Genomic DNA, 27,563 nt, shown 5'->3' on the forward strand with positions numbered 1-27,563 from the left:
ACTCCGCGCCCGCTCCAATAGCGGAGGGAGCCGGCCGCCAGGCAGCCAGCCACCCACCTCCCCCTCAGGCGCGCCCACGTGGTAATAGTAACAGGAATAATGGCATTTATTAAGCGCTTACTATGTGCAAAGCACCGTTCTAAGCGCTGGGGGACACAAGGTGATCAGGTTGTCCCACGTGGGGCTCACAGTCTTAATCCCATTTTACAGATGAGGTAACTGAGGCCCAGAGAAGTGAAGTGGCTTGCCCAAGGCCCCTCAGCTGACAAGTGGTAGCTGGGGGCCCCGCATCGCGGCAGCCCGGAGGAGCTAGTCCCGTCCGTCCGTCCGCTCCTTCTGTTCTACCCTACTCTTCTAATAATAATAATAATAATAGTAATAATGTTGGTATTTGGTAAGCGCTTACTATGTGCCAAGCACTGTTCTAAGCGCTGGGGTAGTACGGTGCTTGGTACATAATGAGCGCTTAATAAATGCCATTGTTATTATACAAGGTGATCAGGTTGTCCCACGTGGGGCTCACAGTCTTAATCCCCATTTGACAGATGAGGTCACTGAGGCCCGGAGAAGTGAAGTGACTTGCCCAAAGTCACGCAACTGACAAGCAGCGTGGCTCAGTGGAAAGAGCATGGGCTTTGGAGTCAGAGGTCATGGGTTCGAATCCTGGCTCCACCACATGTCTGCTGTGTGACTTTGGGCAAATCACTTCTCTGAGCCTCAGTTCCCGCATCTGTAAAATGGGGATTAAGACTGTGAGCCCCATGTGGGACAACCTGATCACCTTGAATCCCCCCCCAGCGCTTAGAACAGCGCTTGGCACATAGTAAGCGCTTAACAAATGTCATCATTATTCTTCTAGACTGTGAGCCCACTGTTGGGTAGGGACCATCTCTATATGTTGCCAACTTGTACCTCTCAAGCACTTAGTACAGTGCTCTGCACACAGTAAGCGCTCAATAAATACGATTGAATGAATGAATGAAGTGGCAGAGCCAAAATTAGAACCCATGACCTCTGACTCCCAAGCCCGGGCTCTTTCCACTGAGCCACGCTGCTTCTTCTAAGCGCTTTATCCAGCGATCTGCACACAGTAAGCGCTCAGTAAATACGATTGAATGATGAGTAAGCGCTCAAGAAACTCGGTCAGTTGATTGACAGACCACAAGGAGGCTGATTGAGTAACTGAGTGTTCCAGTGGCAGGAAGGGCTGGGCCCCCAAAATGTTCTGGAAGGGGAATCCAAAATACATTTGGGCAGGTGTAATCTCCTCACCGTTAGTACCTCACCTCACCTCAGTGCTTAGTACAGTGCTCTGCACACAGTAAGCACTCAATAAACACGATCGATTGATTGATTGATTGTACTTGCTTCTGATGAGCAGTGTGGCCTGGTGGGAGCCCATGGGCCTGCAAGGGAGGAGACCTGGCTTCTAAATCTTGGCTCTGCCACTTGCCAGCTGTGTCATCTCGGGCAAAGTTGCTTATTTGTGCCTCCGTTTCCTCCTGTAAAATGGAGTTCAGTACTTATATTAAGTGTTTACTGTGTGCCGGCCGCTGTATTAAGCGCTGGAGTGAATACAAGCAAATTGGGTTGGACCCAGCCCCTGTCCCGTGTGGGGCTCACAGTCTCACTCCCCACTTTACAGATGAGGTAGCTGAGGCCCAGAGAAGGGAGGTGACTTGCTCAAGGTCACACAGCAGACAAGTGGCGGAACAGGGATTAGAATCCATGACGTTGTGACTTCAGGCCCATGCTCTATCCACTACGCCATCCCTACTTGGACTGTGAGCTCCACGCGATGCAGGTACTGATTCTGACCTGATTATCTTGTACCTCCCCCAGTGCAAAGAACAATGTTTGGCACCTAGTAAGTACTTAACAGATGCCACAGTTATTATTATTAGATTGGAATTGAAGATGATACCAATATTGCCAGGTCTCAGTCATAGGAAAGATAGGGGTGGTATCACAGATGTAGGAAATTAGAGAGAAGTTTGGTTTGGAGCATGTTGCATTTGGGGTGCCAACAAAACACACACACACTCTTTTGCTTGCTGATGGATTTAGCTCTCTTTTAGAGAAGCAGCATGGCTCAGTGGAAAGAGCACAGGCTTGGGAGTCAGAGGTCATGGGTTCAAATCCTGGCTCCACCACTTGTCACCTGAGTGACTTCGGGCAAGTCATTTAATTTCTCTGTGTCTCAGTTACCTCATCTGTGAAATGGGGATGAGGACTGTGAGCCCCACGTGGGACAACCTGATCACCTTGTATCCTCCCCAGTGCTTAGAACAGTGCTTTGCATGTAGTAAGCACTTAACAAATGCCATTATTATTATTATTATGGATCATCCTGCCATAGTTGGTGTCAGTGACGTTTTGAATGGAAGAGTCTAATCAGATACATTTTTAGAAGCCTATCACTTTTCCCAAAGGCTGTCTGGTGATGACTTTTGACAGACAATAGTCTCATCCAAATGCCGGTATCCATCTCATAAGTACACAGTGAATGGGTAAACCCAGACCCACTGAACCATGCTTCTAAGAACTAAAGAATTGGGAATATTTGGCTGTTTAGTTGTGGGTGCAGTGTGTTTTTATAATAAAGATCAATGGTATTGAGCACTTACTGTGTTCAGAGCACTGTTCTAAGTGCTTGGGAGAGTACAGTATGATAGGGTTGGTTGATGTGATCCCAGCTATCAAGGAGCTGTGTATTTGTGAGTGGAGATAGAGTAGAAGGGAATAATAATAATAAGTATGATATTGATGATATAATTATTGTTATGTGCCAGGCACTGTACTAAGCACTGGAGTAGGCACTGGATAGGAGAAGATAGAAGAAGGGGCCCTACAATTCATGACTGGAATCATCCTTGAGCTATTCCCAGGGGAAAAACTGGGTCTGCAATCAAGTAAGTTGGAAGTTTAGGGGTGCTGTTGCTGATTCTGATCAAAGCAAGCCTGGAGCTACAATGTTCGGAGTTGTGTCTTGTCAAATCAGCTGTCTGACTACTGTATTTCTTACTCAACCTGGACAGAGAGGCCTGCAGGGCTCCAACTACTCAAGCAGATGATGTTAGAGAGGACAAGAATGAGCCACTGCCAGCCTAAGAAGACAGATGATAGCTAGCAGGATGGCCAGCCAAATCCAAAGATGTTTCTCCAGTGCCATTGGCCAGCCCGAGGCTACCTGCCTCTTCTGAAGTGGAAGAAGCATCACCAAAGAGCTGTCTGATTAGCTCACCAGGCTGGAAGACTGAAAAGATTTACTTCTTCCAACAGAGAAGGAGAAATGTAATTGCTAAATATCTATCTTAATGGGGCCAAGATAATGTGGGAAGAAATCCTTGAGATGAAATTGCAACAAATATGATCAATCTCTTCTAACCTCTATTTCCCACCTTCCCCTATTGTGCTATTCCCAGTTTGTGAGGGATGAGTGTGATGGGGGGCAGGTAGCCCCCCAGAATTCTTTTACTTCCCACCAGTAAAAGTAATAAAGGCAGAGCCTAAAGGAACGAGTAATCATTGTGAAATCAAATTCTCCATCCCATCTCTGATATGCTTATATGTAACCCTAGAGCTGGGGCCCTCAGTGTTATAAATCCAGCCTACAAGACATGGAGAAGGGTACATGGAGCCTTCTGTGTAGCAAAAAGCTCAGTGCAGTGAGAGATATATGATGGCAACTTTCTTCCCATTGCTTTTGCAATAAAATTCACCCCAAGCTCCAGAAAGAGTTAGGAGGGTAATTCAGTTTCGATAAATCAAGACTAAAATTAAGATAGCCAGATACATAGTGATGTGCTCAGGTGAAAGAATATGAAATTTAGAACTCCAGTAACGGGGAGCAGCAGATTATCTAATTATGGAGGCTAAGAAGAAATATTACTCTCTGGGGGCAAAAGTTAAATGCTCTAATCCATTAAACCGTCACATCTCTGCTGCAACTGTTATATTAACATTAAGGCCTGTGGAACAGATCCGATTTTTAAAAGAATAAAGTGAAAACTGGTGTGTGGGGAAGGATGTAAATGAAACAGCTGTGCAAAACCATAATTCAAAGGTGGCACCTGCTACACATTTCAGTGTTCTTTTTCAGGCAGCCAATGGGAGAAGTGCCCTTGGGTATTTCTACCCTTCCTATGTGCTGCTGCTTTGTCATTATCTCAATAAGATTCAAGATGAAATTTCAGTAATCCTCTCGTTTGGAAACTTTGGTTCAAACACCCACAATGTGCTGTTCCCTTCTCTGTATTGATGATGGAAGTTTAGCATGGGAAACTATTCTCTTCCCCCAACTGGCTAACTCCCAGGTAATGTATTAAGCATCCAGAAACACTGGGAATGTCAATCAATCAGTTGTATTTATTGAGCACTTTCTGTGTGCAGAGCACTGTATTAAGTTCTTGGGAGACTACAATATAACAGTTGGTAGACAGGTTCCTTATCCTTGAATATAAATATATTACAGATATGTTCGTAAGTGCTGGGGCTGAGGGAAGGGCGAATAAAAGATGCAAATCCAAGTGCACCTAATCTCTCTGGGCTGGCTTTAGTTTTCTCATTTGTAAAATGGGGGCAAAATGCCCTTTTTCCTTCCCCGATTAGACTGGGAGCCCCTTATGGTCAGAAACTGTCCCCATTCTGCCTTTGGTGATCAATCCGGCTGTGAGGTATATCCCTTCCTGGTTGAAACTTTTTTTTTTTTGAAGCCGTAGAGAGCAGTGATCTGTCAAAGGTGCAGGGTGTGAGCAAGGGGTCGATGGTGAGAGGTAAAAGCGAAGCAGAGCGAGTAAGTGGGTTAGAGGACCAAGGAGTACGTATCCCAATAGCAATGGGAAAGCCGGGAGCAGGGGAGCGTTTGGGAGGGAAAAATCAGTTCACTGTTGATCTTGAAGTGTTGGTGGGCCATCCCACTAGGTTGTAAGCTCTTTGAGGGCAGGGGTTCGGGTCATGATTCCTGACTTTCAGGGAAATTCCTTTTAGCATGCTCAGTATAGAAAACTGAGTTTCGGCAAAATAGAAAAGCCTCTCATGACCTGGAACTGCCTCACTTCCCTAATACCATCTTGCCTTGCACCCTTCACATTCAACCCTTTTCAGGTTCTTGGTATGTATCCGGTGAGAGTGGAGTGGAGCTGATGGTGGGATTTTAGGAGGGCTTTGAGGATGGAGAATGCTGTGATCTGGCAGAGTTGGGGTAGGGAAATTCCCCATGCCGGGTGAACTGCCACAGCAAAAGGTTAGAGGCAGGTGAGTCGAGAGTGGACTGAAAGAGACCAGGTTGCGGGGAGGAGGAGGAGGGCAAGCTGGGAAGTAGCAGGGACAGAGAGCCATTATGTACAATGGAGAGCTTTGGTGGAGAACCTGAAGTCAGTGGAAAGATGTTTAATTTTATGTGGAGAGAGATGGGCAGCCCATATTTACATTTTAGTTTTCACTTGTTTAGTGCCAGGAATCACCTGGGATTTTTCCTCTATCTTTCCTGGTAAATTCTATTTAGCACAACAACAAAAAACATCCCCAATTAACTCAAGAGAATAAATCATTTTATTTCCATTGCCCCTTCGGGCAGTTCAAAAGTTAATTCTACTTTGATGAATAATGACTGCAGGAAAGAAACAAAGACTTTTTTTCAACCATATTTACTATCTCACATAAATATAGGCAAATACATCTTTTCCCTTACTGCATCCTTGGCACAGTTTATTATAGCTTTTAATAAAAAATAAACTAGTGTAAACAACCATGTTCATTTTCGGGGGAAGTGGGGAGGACAGAGGAGGGAAAGAAGAAAAAGGGTGAATATCACAGGTATGGGACACTGGTCAATAAACAGCCAAAAGGAGCAACTATTGAAAACACATAAGATTTTTCTTTTATATTAAGATTGAGCTGCTGATTGTAATTTAATTAAAATCTATTTCACCTATAGAACAAAATTAACTTAGAACTTGATGATTGGAGATTTTTAAAATGATGGTTGATTTCTACATAAAACATTGCAAATGTTAAACTCATAAGAATGAATGAAACATTTAGACACACTTTTATACATTATCAAAGGTTCTAGTTTGCATTCCAATACTGAACATAATGAATGACGGCATATCAGTATTTGCATGATAATGATTCTATGGTGTGTAATTCTGAGATCCAGGATACATTTCCCATTTTCTAAGCTCTCAGTTTCTTCATGAATGGAAGGGGAATCTTGACGGTCTTCTAGTGGGCACTACTATACAGTCTGTTCTTGATAAAGACTATACTTGACAGATTCTGTCTGATGCCTGGAAAATGTTGAATGTGACAAAACCAGCGAGACACGTTCAGGTATTTCTCTTTCTCTTGAACTGTAAGGTCAGCCTAAAAAAGGGATTTAAAAAATTGCAGGCATTACATAAGCCTAGCTGCTAGTAACATAATAATAATAATGGTGGTGTTTGTTAAACACTTACTGTGGGCCAAGCACTGTACTAAGTGCTGGAGTAATCAGGTTGCACACAGTCCCCATCCCACGTAAGGCTCATAATCTTCATCCCCATTTTACAGATGAGGGAACTGAGGCCCTGAGAAGTTAAGTGACTTGCCCAAGGTCACAAAGCAGACAAGCGGCGGAGCCGGAATTAGAACCCAGGTCCTTCAGACTCCCAGGCCTGTGCTCTATCCACTTGGCCATGCTGCTTCTCTAGCACAGGAAACAGAAATGTTTCACAACAAAAAGGCAGTTTTCCAAAGTCAATGTTCTCTGACAGGAGAAAAACTAATTCTGACAGTCTGGAAGACTCCTGCTTTTGTTTCATGCTTTTCTGTTCAGCTTCAGCTTCAAACCAGGTGGGCACTCCAGAAAAATCTGACATTACTTGGAGGCTGGACTATGTTTTGAGGGATGAGGGTAAAACTAGGTGTAGGTTAACATAAGCGCCCAATAAACCATGACTCTGGTCAGATAGAGTGAGGGTAAGAGATCTCTGGAATTTTGCATGGGAACACTATAGAACCTCTAGAAAAACTTTAAATGTATGACCTAGTAGGAAGAGCATGGGACTGAGAATCAGAGGACCCGGGTTCTAATTCCAGCTCCATTACCTGTCTGCTGTGATACCTTAGGCATTTCACTTAGCTTCTCTGTGCCTCAGTTACCTCATCTGCAAAATGGGGATTAGGACTGTGAGCCCCAACCTGCTTAGCTTGTATCTACCCTAGAGCTTAGTTCAGTATGCCTCTGTTCTATACCAGGCTCAAGTAAGTGCTTAAATACCATAAAAAATAAAGGGTTTGCCATTTTCAACTCAAGGTAAAGTTTCCAGGTGATACTGACTCACTTCAGGAAACAACTGGTTGCCTTTAAAGTGGATGTTTCTGAGCAGTGGAAGGATGGGCTTGAGATCTGGGATCTTGAGAACTACCTCTATTGTACTGTTCTCTCCCAAGTGCTTAGTGCAGTGCTCTGCACACAGTAAGAGTTCAAAAGATGCCACTGATTGATTCCCCACAGAATGAGGGGAATATCATACATAGCTGTTTTTACTGTAAGCTGATATGGGAAATCAAATAATCAAGAGCCATGTAATTAAGAGACTAAAATTTGATGAAACATTTGTCCATGAAGAATAAATACCTTTGACTGATCGACTGATTTTGGAATTCAAGATCCTGTTGATAGGATCCCTCAGTGCTGACATTCCAGTCACAGGACTGACTTTTCCATTGGAGTTTTTCTATTTCGGTTGTTACTCGTTACCACTTCCTCCACCCTGTTCAGCCCTTGCCGACATCTCTATATACGCGCCTCCCTGCCAACAATCCTTCCACCTGATTTAACGGGGACCTCTGGAAACAAATTTAGCCACAGTGCCCACAAGAGCTCATCTTCAATGACCAGTTTTAAGTGATCTGCTTCAAGTTTGCACGGGTCATACCAATGCCTTTGGAGACTAAAAAACAACCCTAAAACCACCTGGCTTTTATTTTGGCTCAGAGGGGAGCTGGCCTCATTTTCACCTAGAAGGGGGGATTTCCAAATAAAAGGGAAGCTTTGTTGTGTGAAGCTTCTAACAGATACATCTTACAATTGTGCCTTGGTGGCCTATTTCTTAAAAAGAGCTTCTCACTGTAGGTCAAATTTCTTTGTCAAGATTTTGCCTGGGTCTTAATTTTTAAGATTGACAGAAAGCCATTTAAGGACACGTAGAAAGGGTCTAAATCCCCAACAATGTTCTAATCAAAATACAGAGTGAAAACATACGTTCTGGCAGAACTGGAGGCTCAGTGTCAAGTATCTTACAATCTAAATATTAATACCCAGAAACCAAAAAACAAAGCTTTCAAACTTTACTGGGAAATGTGGTAATGAATACCACATATAAACAATAACAAACAGTGATTCTAAGTTACGATTCTAAGTTATGATCAGGGCAGGAAACCTAAGAATTGTACACATTGGTAATGTAAACAAAGGGAAATAGATTTGGTTCTCATTTATGCAGAAGCTAATAAAACGTTCAAAGCTGTTTCTTGAATCCAAAAAACTGTTAAATAGCTGTGCTATATATGACTTGCTGGCCTCAAAATCCATCCTGGTGTTAACGGATTTAAGAGTACTCTGAGGCATGCTCTACTTTTTAACTCAGATCATCAGTCAGGTTAATTGTTTAGAGATCCCTTACATGACATTTTCGCAATAGGATGATTGCTTCTTTTGCTCTCATTAAACTCCGGACTATCATCCCCAAGCTCTAAAGCTCTCGCAGAGCAGGGATTGTGTCTTTCGCTCCTTATGTATGTTCAAGCCCGTACTACAGCAGGGCATTCAAAAAGTGCCAATGGTGGTTCTGACCGGAGGAGGGATTCTGACTGGGCAGAAGAAAGAGCATCTTGACTGTCAAGGAAAAAGAGGGGACGTCTACCTATCTGGGATCGTTTGGTCATTCTTGTCCCTGGAGTCAGAGGGAATCAGCTGGGACTTCTTGAGTTGACATCCTGGCTCAAGTTGAGCTCAACAGGTTTCATCTGCAACACTGGTATGAAAAACCCAAGTTTCGCTTGTTTTCTCTTTTCACCATTCCTTTTCCTTTGCAATCTGTTCTACGTTTCATGATGTTCATCTTGTCCTTCTCTGGTGTCTTAACGGTCTCCGGACAGGTTCCAGGCAGTCACTGGATTTATGACCCAACTGGTTCCTGAAAACTGTACCTTAAGTTGGAAATTGCAAGTAGGAACCAATTCTTGCTATAATGGGGGGATTGGTTCCAGAATCAAGATTCAATACCCTGGTTTCTTTTTTTTTAAATCAAAATCACCCTGAATTGTGTCATTTATAGGTAAATGCTGCAACTACACTAATTTACGATGAGTCAGTAAGGTTCCACAATATGGCAGCTGATTTTTACTTCAATGGACACAAAATGGACACCCTGGTCATCTCTTATGGCTCCATTTGGCCCTCTCTGCCTCCAATTTCTTTACATTTTCCCCTCCCTTCTTCCCCACCACAACTGCTGTTTGTAACATTTCCCAGCTACCTTGTTCTCCCTCCTGCTTAGACTGTGAGCCCCAGGCGGAAAAGGGACTAAGTCCAATATGATTATCTCGGAAACACCCCAGCGCGTAGTACAGCACTTGGTCCGTAGTAAGTGCTGAAATTACTACAGTTATTATTGTGAGTCCTCCACCACTGCCTTGCTCCCTAGTGCCACAGAGAAGGCAAATGCCGTAAAGGCAAAACCGATATGTTAGAAAGTCAAAACACGGTGTACATTTACAAATGCTAAGTGTGGTTCATCTTATCTTGAAATGTCTTAGTGAAAAACTGCCTGTCTTTTTTTGAATCACGAAACATTTTCCCGTGAAGATAGAGAAATATTTCTAATGGTTTACATAACTCTGAATACAAATAATCTGGGTGCTATTAACTCTCCACCTTGAATCTTTAATCAGATTTTTCCTTTTTTTTTTTGAGAATTCACTCTAGTCTTCACAATATTGGGAATTCCATTTTTTTTCCTCTACTCTTCTTGGCCCTAATAATTTGTCATTTGGCAAGGGTGATTGATCAAATCATTGTAGATCTTATCTTGCTACTAAATCCTTCTTTCACCAAATGTTTTTCCCTAATAATCTGGAATTTTACAGTTATGATCACCAATCATGTAGAAAGTTTGATAATTTTTGCATCGTCTCCTATAATAGATTTTGCTAGCACAATCAAACTAAATGCCATAAAGTCCACAGGTGGGACCCCATAATTATCTAGGGTAAGTGCATAAATCTGGGCTCATTTTTGATTCTAAACCATCTTCTTTTCCCCTTAGAAGTAAAAAAAAAATTCAGATATGCATTTTAGTATTGTAAAAATACTCTGAAATATCACTTGCAGTTGAAGCTACATTATTAAATACTCACAATGATGCGATGAAGACCATAATACAATAGAATATCTGCTAAAGTAAAGTTATTTCCCGTAAAGTAAACTTTATCTTCAAGATAGGCATTAAGATCCTGTAAAGAGAAAAATATACCCACCATTAAATAGGACAACATGATGCGACTCAAGAAGATATTCATGCAACAAAACTCCCCTTCCTTTGGATCTGACAAACCACCACACTCCCCCTCTTCAAAGCCCTCCTAAAATCCCATCTTCCCTAAGCCCCTACCTCCCCTCTCCTCTGTGTCACCTATTCACTCAGATCTGAATCCCCTAAGTATCTGAAATTACCCCAATTTCAGCTCCACAGCACTCATGTCCATATCGTTCCACTCTGCCATTTCCCTTAATAACTCCACTTCAAGTTTATCCTTTCCTGCCTTAACTCAGCCCTCTCCTCTGCCAGACAAAACTATTTCTCCTCCCTTATTGACACCCATGCCCATCATCCCCGTCAGCTCTTCCGTACATTCAACTCCCTTTTCAGGCCCCCAGTTTCTCCCCCTCCTCCTTCCCTCACCCCCAACGATCTGGCCTCCTACTTCATTAACAAAATTAAATCCATCAGGTCTGACCTCCCCAAAGTCACTCCCCCCTGCCCCCCAACCCCCCGGCTCTCAACACTCTCTGCTACTCTCCCATCCTTCCCAGCAGTATCCTCAGAGGAGCTCTCCTCCCTCCTCTCAAGTGCTACTCCGGCCACCTGTGCTTCTGACCCCATTCCCTCTCATCTCATGAAATCTCTTGCTCCATCCCTTCTCCCCTCCTTAACTTCCATCTTCAACCGCTCACTCTCCACTGGTTCCTTCCCCGCTGCCTTCAAACATGCCCATGTCTCTCCCATCCTAAAAAAACCCTCTCCATCCCCCCATCTTACCTCCTTCCCTTCCCCACAGCACCTGTATATATGTATATATGTTTGTACATATTTATTACTCTATTTATTTTACTTGTACATATCTATTCTATTTATTTTATTTTGTTAATATGTTTGGTTTTGTTCTCTGTCTCCCCCTTCTAGACTGTGAGCCCACTGTTGGGTAGGGACTGTCTCTATATGTTGCCAACTTGTACTTCCCAAGCGCTTAGTACAGTGCCCTGCAAACAGTAAGCGCTCAATAAATACGATTGATTAATATATTTTAATGTCTGTCTTCCCATCTAGTCTGTAGGCTTCTTTTGGGAAAGGATTGTGTCTACCCACTCTATTGTACTGCACTCTCCCAAGTGTTCAGTACAGTGCTCTATGCCCAGTAAGTGCTCAAATAATACCATTAATTCCTCTCTATAAAATTTCCAAGTCTGTTTCAGACTGAAGAGGGTGAGTTTAGTTAAATGACGACTAATTTTTTACAAAGGTTTTAAACAAACCCTTAGAAGTTAAACCCCCAACAGCACTGTTATTTCTCAAAACAAATGAAGAAATAAAATTTTAAAAATCCAATACCTGCCAAGCAATGTTTGTTTCCCTGTTCAAACTCCTTCAGATCCCCTTCGTTAAGTACCCTTTTCTAATCTAGTAGTAGGGGTAACAGCATTTAATGAGCACCCCATGTTCTTGGGAAGTACTAAAGAAAGAAGCATGTTCCCTGTATACCCTCTAAAAGGAGAGCCGACATCAAAGCATTTTTAATTTCTACTACCAGTGTGCTTCAGGTGCTGTACAAGAATGCTCTGGGCACTTGCTACCACTAGCTGAAAGCAGAGCATGACAGGGGCAGGAGCCTGAGCATGTGAGGCTGAGGAGGATTCATTCATTCAATCGTACTTATTGTGTATTTACTGTGTGCAGAGCACTGTACTAAGCACTTGGGAAGTACAAGACCAGAGGACACAGCTGAGCAGAGGCCAAAAAGGGACAGAAGATGTAGTTGAGCAGGGGCTGAAGAAGGCCAGAGGTCATAGCTGAGCAGTGGCCAAAGAGGGCCAGAGGACGTGGTTGAGCAGTGGAGGGACGACCTAGGAGTCAGCCTGGGGGTGGGGAATGCTGGGAGAAGGCAACTGAACAGGCTGGAGCTGTTCAAGACAGGTCTGAGGATGAGCATGATGATGATGAAATCTATCAGCGAAGATGACGGATGAACCTTGGGCCCATCGCTTCTGGTGTCCAGGCCCTTGAGGGGCCGGGCTGACGGCAGATCATACCCATGGGGGTCAGACTGCCTGCTGTGCGGCACCCGAGCCCATCTTCTACTTAGCCAGTCTGTCACCCTTTGGCTGGGGCAGAACCGAATGGCCGCCTGGCCCATAATAATAATAATAATGATGGCATTTATTACGGGCTTACTATGTGCATCTGACACCAAGAAGACCTATCACAAAGCCAGAGGCTCCCGAGCACTAGTAACGATGGAGACTTGGGAGGTTGGCAAGATGCAGGCCTCAGATACACGACCTTGCCTTCGTACCCAAGGTTCGGGCATTCTCAACCCCAAACAGAGGTCTCCATTACCTTCAGTGTGGTCCGGATAGCATCGATATTGGAGTGTCCATCTATTTGAGTTATCCTGTATTCTAGCCATTGTTGAACTACAGCTTTTTCTTCGGCAGAGCTCCCAAGCAAATGTTCTTTATTGGCTAGCTTAACAAGATGAGATGCTATGGTCGTCAATCCTGTTAGGCTTGGGCCATTGTTTGTCTGAAGAACTGGAATCTAATAAAAAAGCAAACGCAAAAATGTCAAAATTACACGGCACGTAGAAAAGTCTAATAATAATAATAATAATTATAATGATGGTATTTATCAAGCGCTTACTATGTGCCTAGCAGTGTTCTAAGCGCTGGGGTAGATACAAGGTAATCCAGTTGTCCCACGGGTGGGCTCACAGTTTTAATCCCCATTTTACAGATAAGGTAAATGAGGCACAGAGAAGTTAAGCGGCTTGCCTAAGGTCACACAGCAGACAAGTGGTGGAGCCGGGATTAGAACCCATGTCCTCTGACTACCAAGCCCGTGCTCTTTCCACTAATCAATCAATCATATTTATTGAGCGCTTACTGTGTGCAGAGCACTGTACTAAGCGCTTGGGAAGTACAAGTTGGCAACATATAGAGACGGTCCCTACCCAACAGTGGGCTCACAGTCTAGAAGGGGGAGACAGAGAACAAAACAAAACATATTAACAAAATAAAACAAATAGAATAAATATGTACAAGTAAAATAAATAGAGTATTAAATACGTGCAAACATATATACATATATACAGGTGCTGTGGGGAAGGGAAGGAGGTAAGGCGGGGGGATGGAGAGGGGGAGGAGGGGGAGAGGAAGAAGGGGGCTCAGTTTGGGAAGGCCTCCTGGAGGAGGTGAGCTCTCAGTAGGGCCTTGAAGGGAGGAAGAGAGCTAGCTTGGCGGATGGGCAGAGGGAGGGCATTCCAGGCCAGGGGGATGACGTGGGCTGGGCTGGGGGTCGACGGCGGGACGGGCGAGAACGAGGCATGGTGAGGAGATTAGTGGCAGAGGAGCGGAGGGTGCAGGCTGGGCTGTAGAAGGAGAGAAGGGAGGTGAGGTAGGAGGGGGTGAGGTGATGGACAGCCTTGAAGCCGAGGGTGAGGAGTTTCTGCCTAATGCGCAGATTGATTGGTAGCCACTGGACATTTTTGAGGAGGGGAGTAACATGCCCAGAGCGTTTCTGGACAAAGACAATCCGGGCAGTGGCGTGAAGTATGGATTGAAGTGGGGAGAGACAAGAGGATGGGAGATCGGAGAGGAGGCTGATATAGTAGTCCAGACGGGATAGGATGAGAGCCTGAACAAGCAGGGTAGCAGTTTGGATGGCACTACGCCATGCTGCTTCCCCACTACTGTAAGCTCCTTGTGAGCAGAGAATGTGTTTACCAACTCTTTTGTATCTTACTCTCCCAGGCACTTAGTACAGAACTCTATCCACAGTGAGCACTCACTAAATACCATGGATTGACTGACTGAATAAAAACATGAATAAACCTGGTTGCCCACGTGATCAGATAGGAGCACAGAGAAGTCTGCAATGGAAAGGAGTTGGAGCAACGTCATCGTAGGCAAGGAAGGCGTCTTACAAACTCTGTTGTGTTCTGCTCTTCCACGTGCTTAGTACAGTGCTCTGTACATCATAAGCACTCAGTAAATATCACTGCTTGATTGATTTGTAGGCTCCCTCCCTCAGCCATTCAGGAGGGAACATCTGAAATAAGCAACTGATCACTTGATCAAAAACAAAAATCAATCAAAAGTTACTACTACACAATTTGGGGGGAAAGATTAAATAATCCCAATTTCTTAACTTCCAATCGGCGTTTCCAAATGTACAACAGAAATTCCATGCAGTGAATTGATTGGAACTGAGGCTTCTTCAAAAATTGAAAGCGTCAGAACAAAACTATGTTGAACTCAGGCACATAACTTGCCAGGGGTTGTTAGGTTATTTACATTACAAAATAAATAAAATAAAAGATAGTCTTTTGGATGGAAAGAGCACAGGTCTGGGAATCAGAGGACCTGGGTTCTAATCCCAGTTTTGCCACTTACATGCTGTGTGACCTTCGTCAAGTCACTTAACTTCTCTGTGCTTAGGTTCCCTCACAGCAAAATGGAGTCAATAGCTGCTCTTCCTCCTACTTAGACTTTAGCCCCATGTTGGACCCAATCATTCTGTATCTACCCTAGCAATTGGTAAAGTGCATGGCACATAGAAAGCACTAACCCCCCCCCCAATTATTATTTTATATAATATATATACGAATGCATTATCATTATAATAATTGGCTGGATCCAGTAATCAGCTTTCTAATTAACATACAATCTTATATTTAAGAATTTTGGACTCACATTTTCCATCCATTTCAAATACAAAATTCAGAAAGTCCTCAAACATATGACACAATTAGTTCTTGGAACTGCACCTTAAATTTAAACCTCAGAAATCAAAAGCAATTTTCCCTTTAAGAGCAGTAACATAAATTTGGAATTGATTCTTGATCTAACGTTGCATACCCTACCTGTACCAAAATTTCTCAGAACTGTGGAATTAATTATAGAGGAGTAATGAAACTACCTTGGTGTGTTTACAATAAGGCAGAACAGTTCCACGATAGGGTTGCCAATTTTTACTTCACTGGAAGTTAACTGGGTACATCGACCCGCTAGGTAACTCCACACCCACCCCTGCCCTCTTCATAATTTCCCTGTTTTTCTTCCCCAGAGTGTGGTTTATAAAATCATTTTTCTGTGTTTTAAGAGCATGCTCCCCAAAAGACATTGCCATAACATAGGCTGATAACAAGAAACCACTGGGGCATTTAAGCACTTACTATAGTAAGTATATATGCCAAGCCCTGTACTAAGCGCAAGGGCAGATATGAGTTTTAATCAGGTCAGACAGTGTAGACTAGTCAAAACCGATGAGCTGAAACAGTATAAATTTAGGAACATTTTAAGTGCCTTTTGTCTTACCTTAAAATGTCTAAAGTTGAAGACTTCCCGTAGGGCTACATCTTGATTTTTATGTTCAAATACAATTATCGGTAGTGTAACAATTTCCCCGATTTTTGCAAAATATGGGCATTTTGGTTCAGTGGCTGAGAATTTGAAACCGAAAATCCAGCAACCTCATTTTCCGGGCCACATCCTAGCCCAGCCGAGCAGGCGCCACTTTAACATGGTGCTTTCTATGCAGCCCTGACCGAATCTAAGAAGCCCAACACGTCTGGTAGCAAAGATGAAATCCAGGAAAGGGGTTTGTTGCTCCCAAGACAGTTTTCACGGTTGCAGAGGTGGAGTGTCCCATTTTTGTTTCCCGCTCACTGAGTTTCTTGGTAAGAGAACTTTGACTGGGCGCCCCATGTGGGACAAGGACTGGATCTGATTTGATTGTTTTGAATCTACTAAGCTCTTAACAAATACCAGTGATTATCATATTGCCCCTTCCTTGGTATTCAGTCAGGTTTTAGTGGTAAAAGGAGAAAGCGTGTCCTCTGTCAACACCCGGCGGGGGGGTTGCCTTCACAACTTTAGAATGGAAGACTGAAAGCTGCAGACCCTCTGGGTGGGGGGCAGGGGCTAGGGTTGTTTCCAGGACTTTATCACATCTCACCTCACCTCACACCTTGACTCCGCTGCTGCAGTGACTGTTGTAACAGTTGGACTCTGCTCCTGGTTACTCTTACTGAACTTATCACTGACCTCCTCTTTTATGCTGTTCTTACTGCTTCCTTCTTTAGGCATCTATCACTATCTCCGCCCCCAACCTCCACGGGCCAAGCACAGTGCATAATTCTTACCTGTGTCTTTTATTCCTAATGCTCAGGGCAGTGATTTGCCCGGATTAGGCCCTTAACAGATACTATTACGTCTACCAATAAGCACTGAACTCATACCAAACCAATGAAGCTACAGAAGCTGCAGACGTTTTGTGAATTTCTAAAATATGTAGTCAAATAATAAAAAAGGACAGCAATATCAGACAACAGCCCAACAGATGGACCTGTGAAAATAAATTATATTTGCAATGATTCTCCATAATTACCAACTCAGCAATATGACGAACAACATTTAGTGGCCTGACAGAAAACATTTAGGGTTGAAAAACTGAAATAGACACTGGGCATAATTACAGTGGGGGTAAAAATAGCCCTGAAATTGAAGAGTTTTACAATCTAGTGAGGGCAAGGAGAGTCAAACCAAACTCACAGAAATTCAAGAAACCCAGCCTTACAACTACAAAACCAACATAGCTAGGAAACTACCAATATAGCTAGAAAACTATACAAAAGGGTTAAGTACTTTGGGGTAGTGGGGAGACTGGAAAGGAGGATGAAAAATATAAAAAGAACACTGGAATAACTGTAGTACCAAGCTAGAAAAACCTTATAGAGAAGTTGACGCTTGACGAAAAGTAAGGATATGGCTTGGTACAGGCCATATTGAGGTACTGTACGCTAGAACAGCACAGCACTATAATGTGGCCAACTGGGTTTAAACCACTGAGTGGAATCAATCAACATTTACTAAACGCCTGTGTGCACTCATGTCTTATATTTAACAGTTTTGGACTCAATTTCCATCCTTTTCAAAAACAAAATTCAAGAAGTCCTCGAAACAATAACATAAGTAGTTCCTGGAAACTGCATCTTAAATTTAAACCTCATAAATCAAAAGCAATTTTTTTCTGAGGCACAGGAAAAAGCTAATAGGTAAAAAATGAAGTCTAATACCCACAGCACTATCCTTCTTTGAGAGAAACAGTGTAACAGTGGGAACAACACAGGGCTGAAAGTCGGGAGACCCAGGCAATCTACTAAGTGCTTGGGAGAGTACAGTAAAAATATTTGATTCTTGCCCCTAAGGAGTTACACTGACCAGTGATGCAATGATAGATAAGGAACTAGAAAACAGAATAAAGAAGGCCAGCACATCTGTTGGTGGGAACCTGGAGAGCTGTCCAACAGACCTGTACCATATACAAGTACCATATCCAGTTCCTGGAACAGTTCCATCAACATCACTTGTGGGCCAGACTCAATATTTCAGGAGCAAGACAAGTTCACGAACAATGAAGATCTGGAATACAGTCAGCTTCTCTGCATGGAAGCTACACTCACCTTCACACAGTTATACTTAGTTGAGACATGTGAGAAAGAGCAACAACAGCAGGATACCCAAACAGGAGCTGTTTTGGAGAGTCAAAACTGGGAAACTGAAAGCAAGGAGGACAGAGGAACTATTTAAGGGCATGGTAAAACAGCCACAGGCAATGCCGCTTCCCAGATTTAAAAAAAAACAAACAAAAACACAAAAAAACTGGGAGTTCATGATGAGCATGGCACACTGCCATTAAGAATGGAGTGTCCTGGAAGCAAATGCTTTGCACGGAAAAGAGACTAGGAGGGGAAAAAAGAAAACAGCACCAGGTGCTGCAAATGAAAAAGCACAATCAATCACTGGTATTTATCGAGTGCCTACTATACTAAGAACTTGGGAGAGTTTAATACAACAGCGTTGGTAGGCGTGTTCTCTGCCCATAATGACCTTACAGTCTGGAGGGAACATGAGCTTACAGTCTAAAAGGGGACTACACACAAACCAATTTACAGGTAACAGGAAGAGTGGCTGCGAGTGAAAAGTAGTAGTTGGGAGAAAATGACCTGCTTACGAGAATCCTACTGGGTGGGTAATGTGGGCTCAGTAATAAACAAAGATTAGAGATGCGGTAAAAAGCCCATACGTCAAAAGTGAAGTCTAATACATGTAGCACTGTCCTTCTTTTAGAGAAACAGTGGGAATGGCACAGGACTGGAAGTCAGGAAACTCAGGTTCCAATTCCGGCTCTGCCACTCACCTGCTGTGTAAACTTAGGCGAGGCACTTAACTTGTCTGTGACTCAGTTTCTTCATGTGGAAAATAGGAGAAATTTCTGTTCACCCTCTCAGACTGTGAGCCCCACACGGATCTGTACCCTTTAAAGCACTTGACATTTCCCCCCTCTTTCAGCCCCACAGCACTTATGTCCATATCCATAATGGATTTATTAATGTCTTTCTTCCCCTTTAGACTGTAAGTGCCTAGTGAGCAGGAGCCAGATCTACTAACTCTGTTGTATTGTACTCTCCCAGGCGCTTAGTACAGTGCTCTGCACACAGTAAGCATTCAATAAATGCCACTGATTGACTGTGTCCGACCTGCCTATCTTGTATCTACCCCCCCCAGTCCCCGGCTTACCACAATCAATCAATTGTATTTATTGAGCGCTTACTGTGTGTAGAGCACTGTACTAAGCGCTTGGGAAGTACAAGTTGGCAACATAAGTTGGCTACCACAGTGCTTGGCACATAGTATACACCTAGGAAATAACACAAAGACTATTATTATGACTTTGGGCCAGACGGTAGCCACGGGTGGGCCAAAAAGTCTCATAGACAAATCTAACCCTTTCTCCAATCGTAAAAGTGGTTTCCCTGGAGAGTTGTAGGGTGAAATTATACTCGCTCCTTCTTAAAATAATAACAATGGCATTTGTTAAGCGCTTAAAATATGAGCCACATGTGTCCAACCTGACTCACTTGCATCTAGCCTTGCACTTGGTACTGTGTTTCACATGCAGTAAGCGCTTAACAAGTACCAGTATTACTACTTTTAAGCACTTAGTACAATGCATTGCCTTGAGAAAATGCTCCAAAAATATAACTGATGGACTGAAGGAGAGGCGAACTCCAGAAGCCCTGCAACCGGTCCAAACGGCCCCTAGGCCTCCGCCGGGCCTTGGGAGGTGGCGATGGGCAGGGAATCCGTCCGCTAATTTTATCGTATCGTTCTCTCCCGAGCGCTTAGTTCAGTGCTCGGCAAGTACACAGCATGAACTCGGTAAATATCGCTGATTGATCGACTGATTGATGACCCCCGACCTCCAGTCTCATTTCACCAGGTCAGTCGGGGACGGCGCCTGGCAGGTAGGAGGTGGGGGGCACGCACACAGTAATTGCTTAATACAGTCCTTTGCACATAGTAAGGGCTTAACAAATGCCATCATCATTATTATTATTAATATGAATGAATGAATTCCGGGGGGTAGTGCCCATCCCGGGGGGCATTCATTCATTCAATCGTATTTATTGAGCGCTTACTGTGTGCAGAGCACTGGACTAAGCGCTTGGGAAGTACAAGTCGGCAACATCTAGAGACGGTCCCTACCCAACAACGGGCTCACAGTCTAGAAGGGGGAGACGGACAACAAAACATGTAGACAGGTGTCAAAACCGTCAGAACAGACAGAATTAAAGGTACAGGCACATCATTAACAAAATAAATAGAATAGCAAATACGTACAAGTGAAATAGAGTAATAAATCTGTACAGATATATACAAGGGCTGTGGGGAATGGGGAGGAGGAGAGGAAAAAGGGGGCCCAGTGTGGGAAGGCCTCCTGGAGGAGGTGAGCTCTCAGCAGGGCTTTGAAGGGAGGAAGAGCTAGTTTAGCGGATGTGCGGAGGGAGGATATTCCAGGCCAGGGGAAGAAGGTGGGCCGGGGGTCGCCCTGTAAGCGCTTAAATCAATCAATCAATCGAGCACTGTGGCTCAGTGGAGAAGAGCACGGGCTTTGGAGTCAGAGGTCATGGGTTCGAATCCTGACTCTGCCACATGTCTGCTGTGTGACCTTGGGCAAGTCCCTTAACTTCTCTGAGCCTCAGTTCCCTCATCTGTAAAATGGGGATTAAGACTGTGAGCCCCACGTGGGACAACTTGATCACCTTGTATCCACCCCCAGCGCTTAAAACAGTGCTCTGCACATAGTAAGCGCTTAACAAATGCCATTATTATTGTTATTATTATTTATTGAGCGCTTACTGTGTGCAGAGCACTGTACTAAGCGCTTGGGAAGCACAAGCTGGCAACGCATAGAGACGGTCCCTACCCAACAGTGGGCTCACAGTCTAGAAGGAAATACGACTGATTGACTGAATGGATGCGGGGTCAGGGGTGGAAGGCTGGTTGGCTGCTGCTCCCGGCGGGGCCGGGGGGCGGCCACGTGGGCACCCGGCTCGTGCAATCCCGGAAGTGACTCCGCCGGTCCCGGCCCCCACCCCGTCCCCCCCGGGGCCCCCCCGGAAAGCCGCACCTGGCGCTCGCCCTGCGCGCTGTACTTGTTCCCTCGCTGCAGCCCCAGACACTTCTCCAGCAGCAGCAGCTCCGCCACCGCCATCTTCCGAACCAGCCGGCGCCGGGCCGGGGGCGGGGCCGGGGCCGGCCACCGCCTCCCCCATTGGCGCGGAGGGTGGGAGACGGCTGTCACTCAGGGCGGGGCCGGGCCTCCCATTGGCTGGGAGGAGCGAGGGAGGGAGGGCGCAGTGCGCCTGCGCCCGAGGCTGGCGCTGCAGGGGCGGTGGGCTGAAGGCTGAGGGCGTGGCTACGGCCTGAAACTCGTAATAATAATAATAATAATAATGATGATGTTGGCACTTGTTAAGCGCTTACTATGTGCCGAGCACTGTTCTAAGCGCTGGGGGAGATACAGGGTAATCAGGTTGTCCCACGTGGGGCTCACAGTCTTAATCCCCATTTTACAGATGAGGGAACTGAGGCACAGAGAAGTTAAGTGACTTGTCCAAAGTCACACAGCAGACAAGCGGCGGAGTCGGGATTTGAATCCGCGACCTCCGACTCCTAAGCCCGGGATCTTTCCACTGAGCCACGCAGCTTCTCTTTTAGCGCCTACTAGGTGCAAAGCACTGTTCTAAGTGCTGGGGGAGATACAGGGTAATCAGGTTGTCCCACGTGGGGCTCACAGTCTTAATCCCCATTTCACAAATGAGGGAATTGAGGCACAGAGAAGTTAAGTGACTTGTCCAAAGTCACACAGCAGACAAGCGGCGGAGTCGGGATTTGAATCCGCGACCTCCGACTCCTAAACCCGGGGTCTTTCCACTGAGCCACGCAGCTTCTCTTTAAGCGCCTACTATGTGCCAAGCACTGTTCTAAGCGCTGGGGGATACAAGGTGATCAGGTTGTCCCACGTGGGGCTCACAGTCTTAATCCCCATTTTACAGATGAGGGAACTGAGGCACAGAGAAGTTAAGTGAGTTGCCCAAAGTCACATAGGTGACAAGAGGCGGAGCCGGGATTGGAACCCATGACCTCTGACTCCAAAGCCCGTGCTCTTTCCACTGATTATTTTATTAATGATGTGAATATAGCTATAATTCTATTTATTCTGATTGTAATGACACCTGTGTACTTGTTTTGTTGTCTGTGTCCCCCTTCTAGACTGTGAGCCCGTTGTTGGGTAGGGACTGTCTCTATATGTTGCCGATTTGTACTCTCTCAAGCGCCTAGTACAGTGCTCTGCACACAGTAAGTGCTCAATAAATACGACTGAATGGAAATGAAAGCACCTGTTTTTTTTTATTACATGGGATTTGATAAGTGTTGATTAGGTGCCAGGCAGTGTACTAAGCTCGGGGGTGGATTCCAGCTAATCAGGTTGAACACAGTCCACAGCCCCCACATGGGGCTCCCAGTCTTAATCCCTAGTTTACTGATGAGGGGACTGAGGCCCAGAGAGGTTAAGTGACTTACCCAAGGTCACACAACAGAAAAGTGGCCAAGTGTGGTTTAGAACCCAGGTCATTCATTCATTCAGTCGTACTTATTGAGCACTTACTGCATGGAGAGCACTGTACTAAGCCCTTGGGAGAGTACAGTATAACAATAAACAGACACATTCCCTGCCCACAATGAGCTTACGGTCTCCAGTACTTCTGACTCCAAGGCCCATGCTCTATCCACTAATATTGAGAGCCAGCACTAATCACCCCCTTCGCCCTTAACACTTGGGTTGTGGGGTTGGAAAAATCTGGTTGTATTGAAAAATGGCATTATAATACTCATAGATTCAGTGAGACCAAATGGTACTGAACGCTTACTGTGTCTAGGGCACCAAACTAAGTAGTGGCTGGGAAAGAGTATGCGGGTGGGTTTAGGCTGTAGACAATTTGAAGCTTTCCCAGTGGCTGATATTTTTCGACGTGCGGTCAGATATTCTGTCCGTCACCAGTAAACTGCTCAAATCCTGGTCATACTGTCATTTTACTTTGTCGAATATTGTAAAGTTGCAAAAGCACAATAGATGGTTTGTTGAGTAGAGTAGTGAGATCTGAGTTCTCCCCACCTTCAAAGCCTGATTAAAGGCACATCTCCAAGAGGCCTTCCCTCACTAAGCCCTCATTTCCTCTTCTCCAACTCCCCTGTTGTCACCCTGATTTGCTCCCTTTATTCACCACTTCCCCTCGGTCCATATAACTTATGTTCATATCCATAATTTATTTATTTATATAGATTTCGATCTCCCCCTCTAGACTGTAAGCTCGTTGTGGGCAGGAAGCGTGTCTACCAACTCTGTTATATTGTTATATTGTACTCTTCCAAACTTTTAGTACAGTGCTCTGCAATCAATATGATTGATTGACTGATTGAATAGCTGATCGATCTCTTCAGGAATCTGTCCTAGCCTGTGATGAGAAAAAGCTCATGTGTTTAAACAAGGTGTCCCCTTCCTTGCATGTAGATTTTATTTGGGTATGCCATGTTCCATTAAAGTGTAAGCTCTTGTAGGGCAGAGATAGATCAGCTATTCAATCAGTCAATCAAGGGTCAGTTCTTGGTCCCCTTCTGTTTTCTATCTACACTCACTCCCTTGGTGAACTCATTCGCTCCCACGGCTTCAACTATCATCTCTACGCTGATGACACCCAAATCTACATCTCTGCCCCTGCTCTCTCCCCCTCCCTCCAGGCTCGTATCTCCTTCTGCCTTCAGGACATATCCATCTGGATGTCTGCCCACCATCTCAAACTCAACATGTCCAAGACTGAACTCCTTATCTTCCCTCCCAAACCCTGCCCTCTCCCTGACTTTCCCATCACTGTTGATGGCACTACCATCCTTCCCGTCTCACAAGGCCGCAAACTTGCTGTCATCCTTGACTCTGCTCTCTTGTTCACCCCTCAAATCCAATCCGTCACCAAAACCTGCCGGTCTCACCTCCGCAACATCGCCAAGATCCGCCCTTTCCTCTCCATCCAAACCACTACCCTTCTCGTTCAATCTCTCGTCCTATCCCGACTGGATTACTGCATCAGCCTCCTCTCTGATCTCCCATCCTCCTGTCTCTCCCCACTTCAATCCGTACTTCATGCCGCTGCCCGGATTGTCTTTGTGCAGAAACGCTCAGGGCATGTTACTCCCCTCCTCAAAAATCTCCAGTGGCTACCAATCAACCTACGCATCAGGCAAAAACTCGTCACCTTCGGCTTCAAGGCTCTCCATCACCTCGCCCCCTCCTACCTCACCTCCCTTCTCTCCTTCTACAGCCCAGCCTGCACCCTCAACTCCTGTGCCTCTAATCTCCTCACTGTGCCTCGTTCTCACCTGTCCTGCCGTTGACCCCCGGCCCACGTCCTCCCCCTGGCCTGGAATGCCCTCCCTCCGCACTTCTGCCAAGCTAGCTCTTTTCCTCCCTTCAAAGCCCTACTGAGAGCTCATCTCCTCCAGGAGGCCTTCCCAGAATGAGCCCCCCCTTCCTCTCCCCCTCCTCCCCATCCCCTCCACCTTACCTCCTTCCCCTTCCCACAGCACCTGTATATATGTATATATTTGTTCATATTTACTACTCTATTTTACTTGTACATATTTATTCTATTCATTTTATTTTGTTAATATGTTGTGTTTCGTTGTCTGTCTCCCCCTTCTAGACTGTGAGCCCGTTGTTGAGTAGGGACCATCTCTATATGTTGCCAACTTGTACTTCCCAAGCGCTTAGTACAGTGCTCTGCACACAGTAAGTTCTCAATAAATACAATTGAATTAATGAATGAATGAATGAACATGTGCCTTGGTACTTTTCCAAATGTTCAGTACTTGAGGCAACACACTCAGTGCTAAGGTACTCAGTAAACAATTAATGATGATGAGGATGGTGATGAAGAAAGACATCCAGGTGACTTGCTCACTAGTGGAGACAAGTGCCATACCTTGCACGCTGGAAATTTTTTATGTTTTATTGGGCCTCATCTTCAATAATAAAGGATGGATTTGGGAGACTTTTGAAGGAAGGGCATTTCTACCTCTAAATAAAATATAGAAAAGCACAAAGAACTTAAGATTTCTAAAAATGTGACCTTTTTCTGTTAAAGAGTGAGGGAGTTCATTTAGAAATTTGTTTCCAAGAAATGGAAGAGAAACAGCATGAGGTAGCTTATACTCAATCAGACATGAATGGTACTGGTCTTAATTGATTCCCTGAAAATAGAGTGTTCAGTGAAAAAGTGTGAAATGAAGTAAGGTTTCCCATAGAAAATAATGGAAAGTACATTAATATGTTTCCAAAATAAAAACAGACCAAAACAATTTAATATATTTTAAAAAGTGACTATAAACACAATGAATTTTTTTACATAGTCAAATAGCAATGTGAAAATATGCTGACTATACAAGGCTGCAAATTAGATCATTTTAAATGTACTTATGTGTTAAACTTTCAAATTGTTGTCCACTAAACTGTAAACTCTGTGAGGGCAGGGATTGCATCTGCCAACACCACTGTACTTTCCCAAGTGCTTAGTAGAGCGTTTTCCACAGAATAAATAGTCAATAAATACTACTGTTTGTCACACATCCTACTCAGCGAAAAGACACCTTGTGCTAATACAGTATAGTTCTGTCATTTTCTATACGAAGTCTAGCTATCATTATCTAATATTAAATTAAATTGGGATTTATTTCACTCCATTCAAGTCTGGTGCAAATCATCAAAGGCTGAGGGAGGACTCCAAAAGAGATGTTTAAGACAAGGTAAACTTCGTGGTCTTATCCCCAAGTGAGGGAAAGCAGGAAGAAACAATATCATTAACATTCAAAAGAGCTCAAACACAAAAGGGGGCCAAGAGAGGAATATTTTAGAGAGGGTACTGGGAAATAGAAAGTGAAGCAGATGATAAAAAAAACCTATCATTTCTGGGAAATAGAAAATGAGGCAGATGATTAAAAAATCCTATCATTGGGTTATTGTTTCCTATGCCAAGATGCCAGTTGCATTGACTTAAACAACAACACCCATAAACTTAATTTTAATTATAAGTTAAATAAATCATTGGAAAAGTTGGCCTGGCCTTCATAAAGGGAAGTAGAAGCTTGCACAAAACTGGATTTCTATGCACGACTGGTCTATATTGACTGTGTACTAGTCCATCCATTTGCATAACCCTCTGCTTTGCCGTGACTATATAAGTCATCCCTCTGAGATGACTTATAAGTACAGTGATTTTCCGGAATTTTTGGTTCTTTGGTTGCAAAATCACTTGGATTCATAGTTGCAAATCTGATTTCTGTTGAGAATAATTTTTCAAAATTCCAGTAGGTGGTGTATTCTGATCAGGCCTGCCAGCTGATGAACACATTTTAATGTATAAAACAGGGTTTATTTTCCTCTCTCTTTCTAGTACGAGTTAGCTGGACAAAGTGGGGGCCCCACTACGTATCAGAGCTCTCACTCCCTTTCTGCCCTCCAAATTCCCCTCCTCCCACCGTGGTGCCTGGTTCAGGAGCAGGGGAGAACTCACCATGCCCCTTCTAGATTGTACATTCATCGTGGGCAGGGAATGTGTCTGCTTATTGTTATATTGTTATAATGTACTCTCCCAAGCGCTTACTACAGTGCTCTGAACACAGTAAGAGCTAAATAAATACGATTGAATGAATGAAAGAGAAAGTGAATGTCCATTTTGAAGCAAGAAGTGAACTGATCCCCTCTCAGAGGAATTAGTCACAGTCAAGGGACAATCCTGAGAATTTTACAGTTTAGCAACACACAGTTTTGTGGGAGGAAGGGAAGGAGAGATAGAGGAAAAGATCATTAATTATGTTACTTGTTAATTGCTTACTATGAGTCAAGCACTGTTGTAAGCCCTGGGGTTTATAATAATAATAATAATGACATTTATTAAGCGCTTACTATGTGCAAAGCACTGTTCTAAGTGCTGGGGAGGTTACAAGGTGATCAGGTTGTCCCTCGTGGGGCTCACAGTCTCAATCCCCATTTTACAGATGAGGGAACTGAGGCCCAGAGAAGTTAAGTGACTTGCCCAAAGTCACACAGCTGACAATTGGCAGAGCCGGGACTCGAACCCATGACCTCTGACTCCAAAGCCCGGGGTCTTTCCACTGAGCTATGCTGCTTCTCAGGTTGGACATGGTCCCTGTCCCTGTCCCACCTGGGACTCACACTTTTAATCCCCATTTTACAGGTGAGGTAACTGAGGCCCAGAGAAGTGAAGCGACCTGCCCAAGGTCACTCAGCAGACATGTGGTGGATCTGGGATTAGAACCCAGGTCCTTTTGACTCCCAAGCCAAAAGAGGGAGGGAGATCACTATTATTATTGGAAATGATAATGATGGTAGTGATTAAGCACTTACTATGGGCCAAGTGCTCAGTGCTGGGGTAGATACAAGATAAACAAATTGGACACAGTTCCTGGCCCACGTGGACTAAGCGGAAGGGAAAACTTGTATTTTATTCCCATTTTCCAGATGAAGAAACCAAGGTACAGAGAGGTAAAGTGACTTGCCCAAGACCCCCCAGCAGACGAGGGCTGGAGCTGGGACTAG

At 44.4% G+C, this 27,563-nt stretch overlaps 1 protein-coding gene across 1 annotated transcript; it reads right to left on the bottom strand.

The window, feature by feature from the left end:
• Positions 1 to 5,535: 5,535 nt before the first annotated feature.
• EEF1E1 (eukaryotic translation elongation factor 1 epsilon 1) lies at positions 5,536 to 21,109 on the bottom strand. Its single transcript, XM_038771390.1, has 4 exons — positions 21,021 to 21,109; positions 12,885 to 13,085; positions 10,408 to 10,503; positions 5,536 to 6,369 (listed from the first exon to the last, which is right to left on the bottom strand). The coding sequence occupies exons 1-4, from the start codon at positions 21,102 to 21,104 to the stop codon at positions 6,229 to 6,231; spliced, it is 522 nt and encodes a 173-aa protein (XP_038627318.1). The 5' UTR covers positions 21,105 to 21,109; the 3' UTR covers positions 5,536 to 6,228.
• Between the last annotated feature and the right edge of the window lie 6,454 nt (positions 21,110 to 27,563).

This window comes from Tachyglossus aculeatus, chromosome X2 (assembly GCF_015852505.1).
Source record: "Tachyglossus aculeatus isolate mTacAcu1 chromosome X2, mTacAcu1.pri, whole genome shotgun sequence".
Taxonomy (NCBI): Eukaryota; Metazoa; Chordata; class Mammalia; order Monotremata; family Tachyglossidae; genus Tachyglossus; species Tachyglossus aculeatus.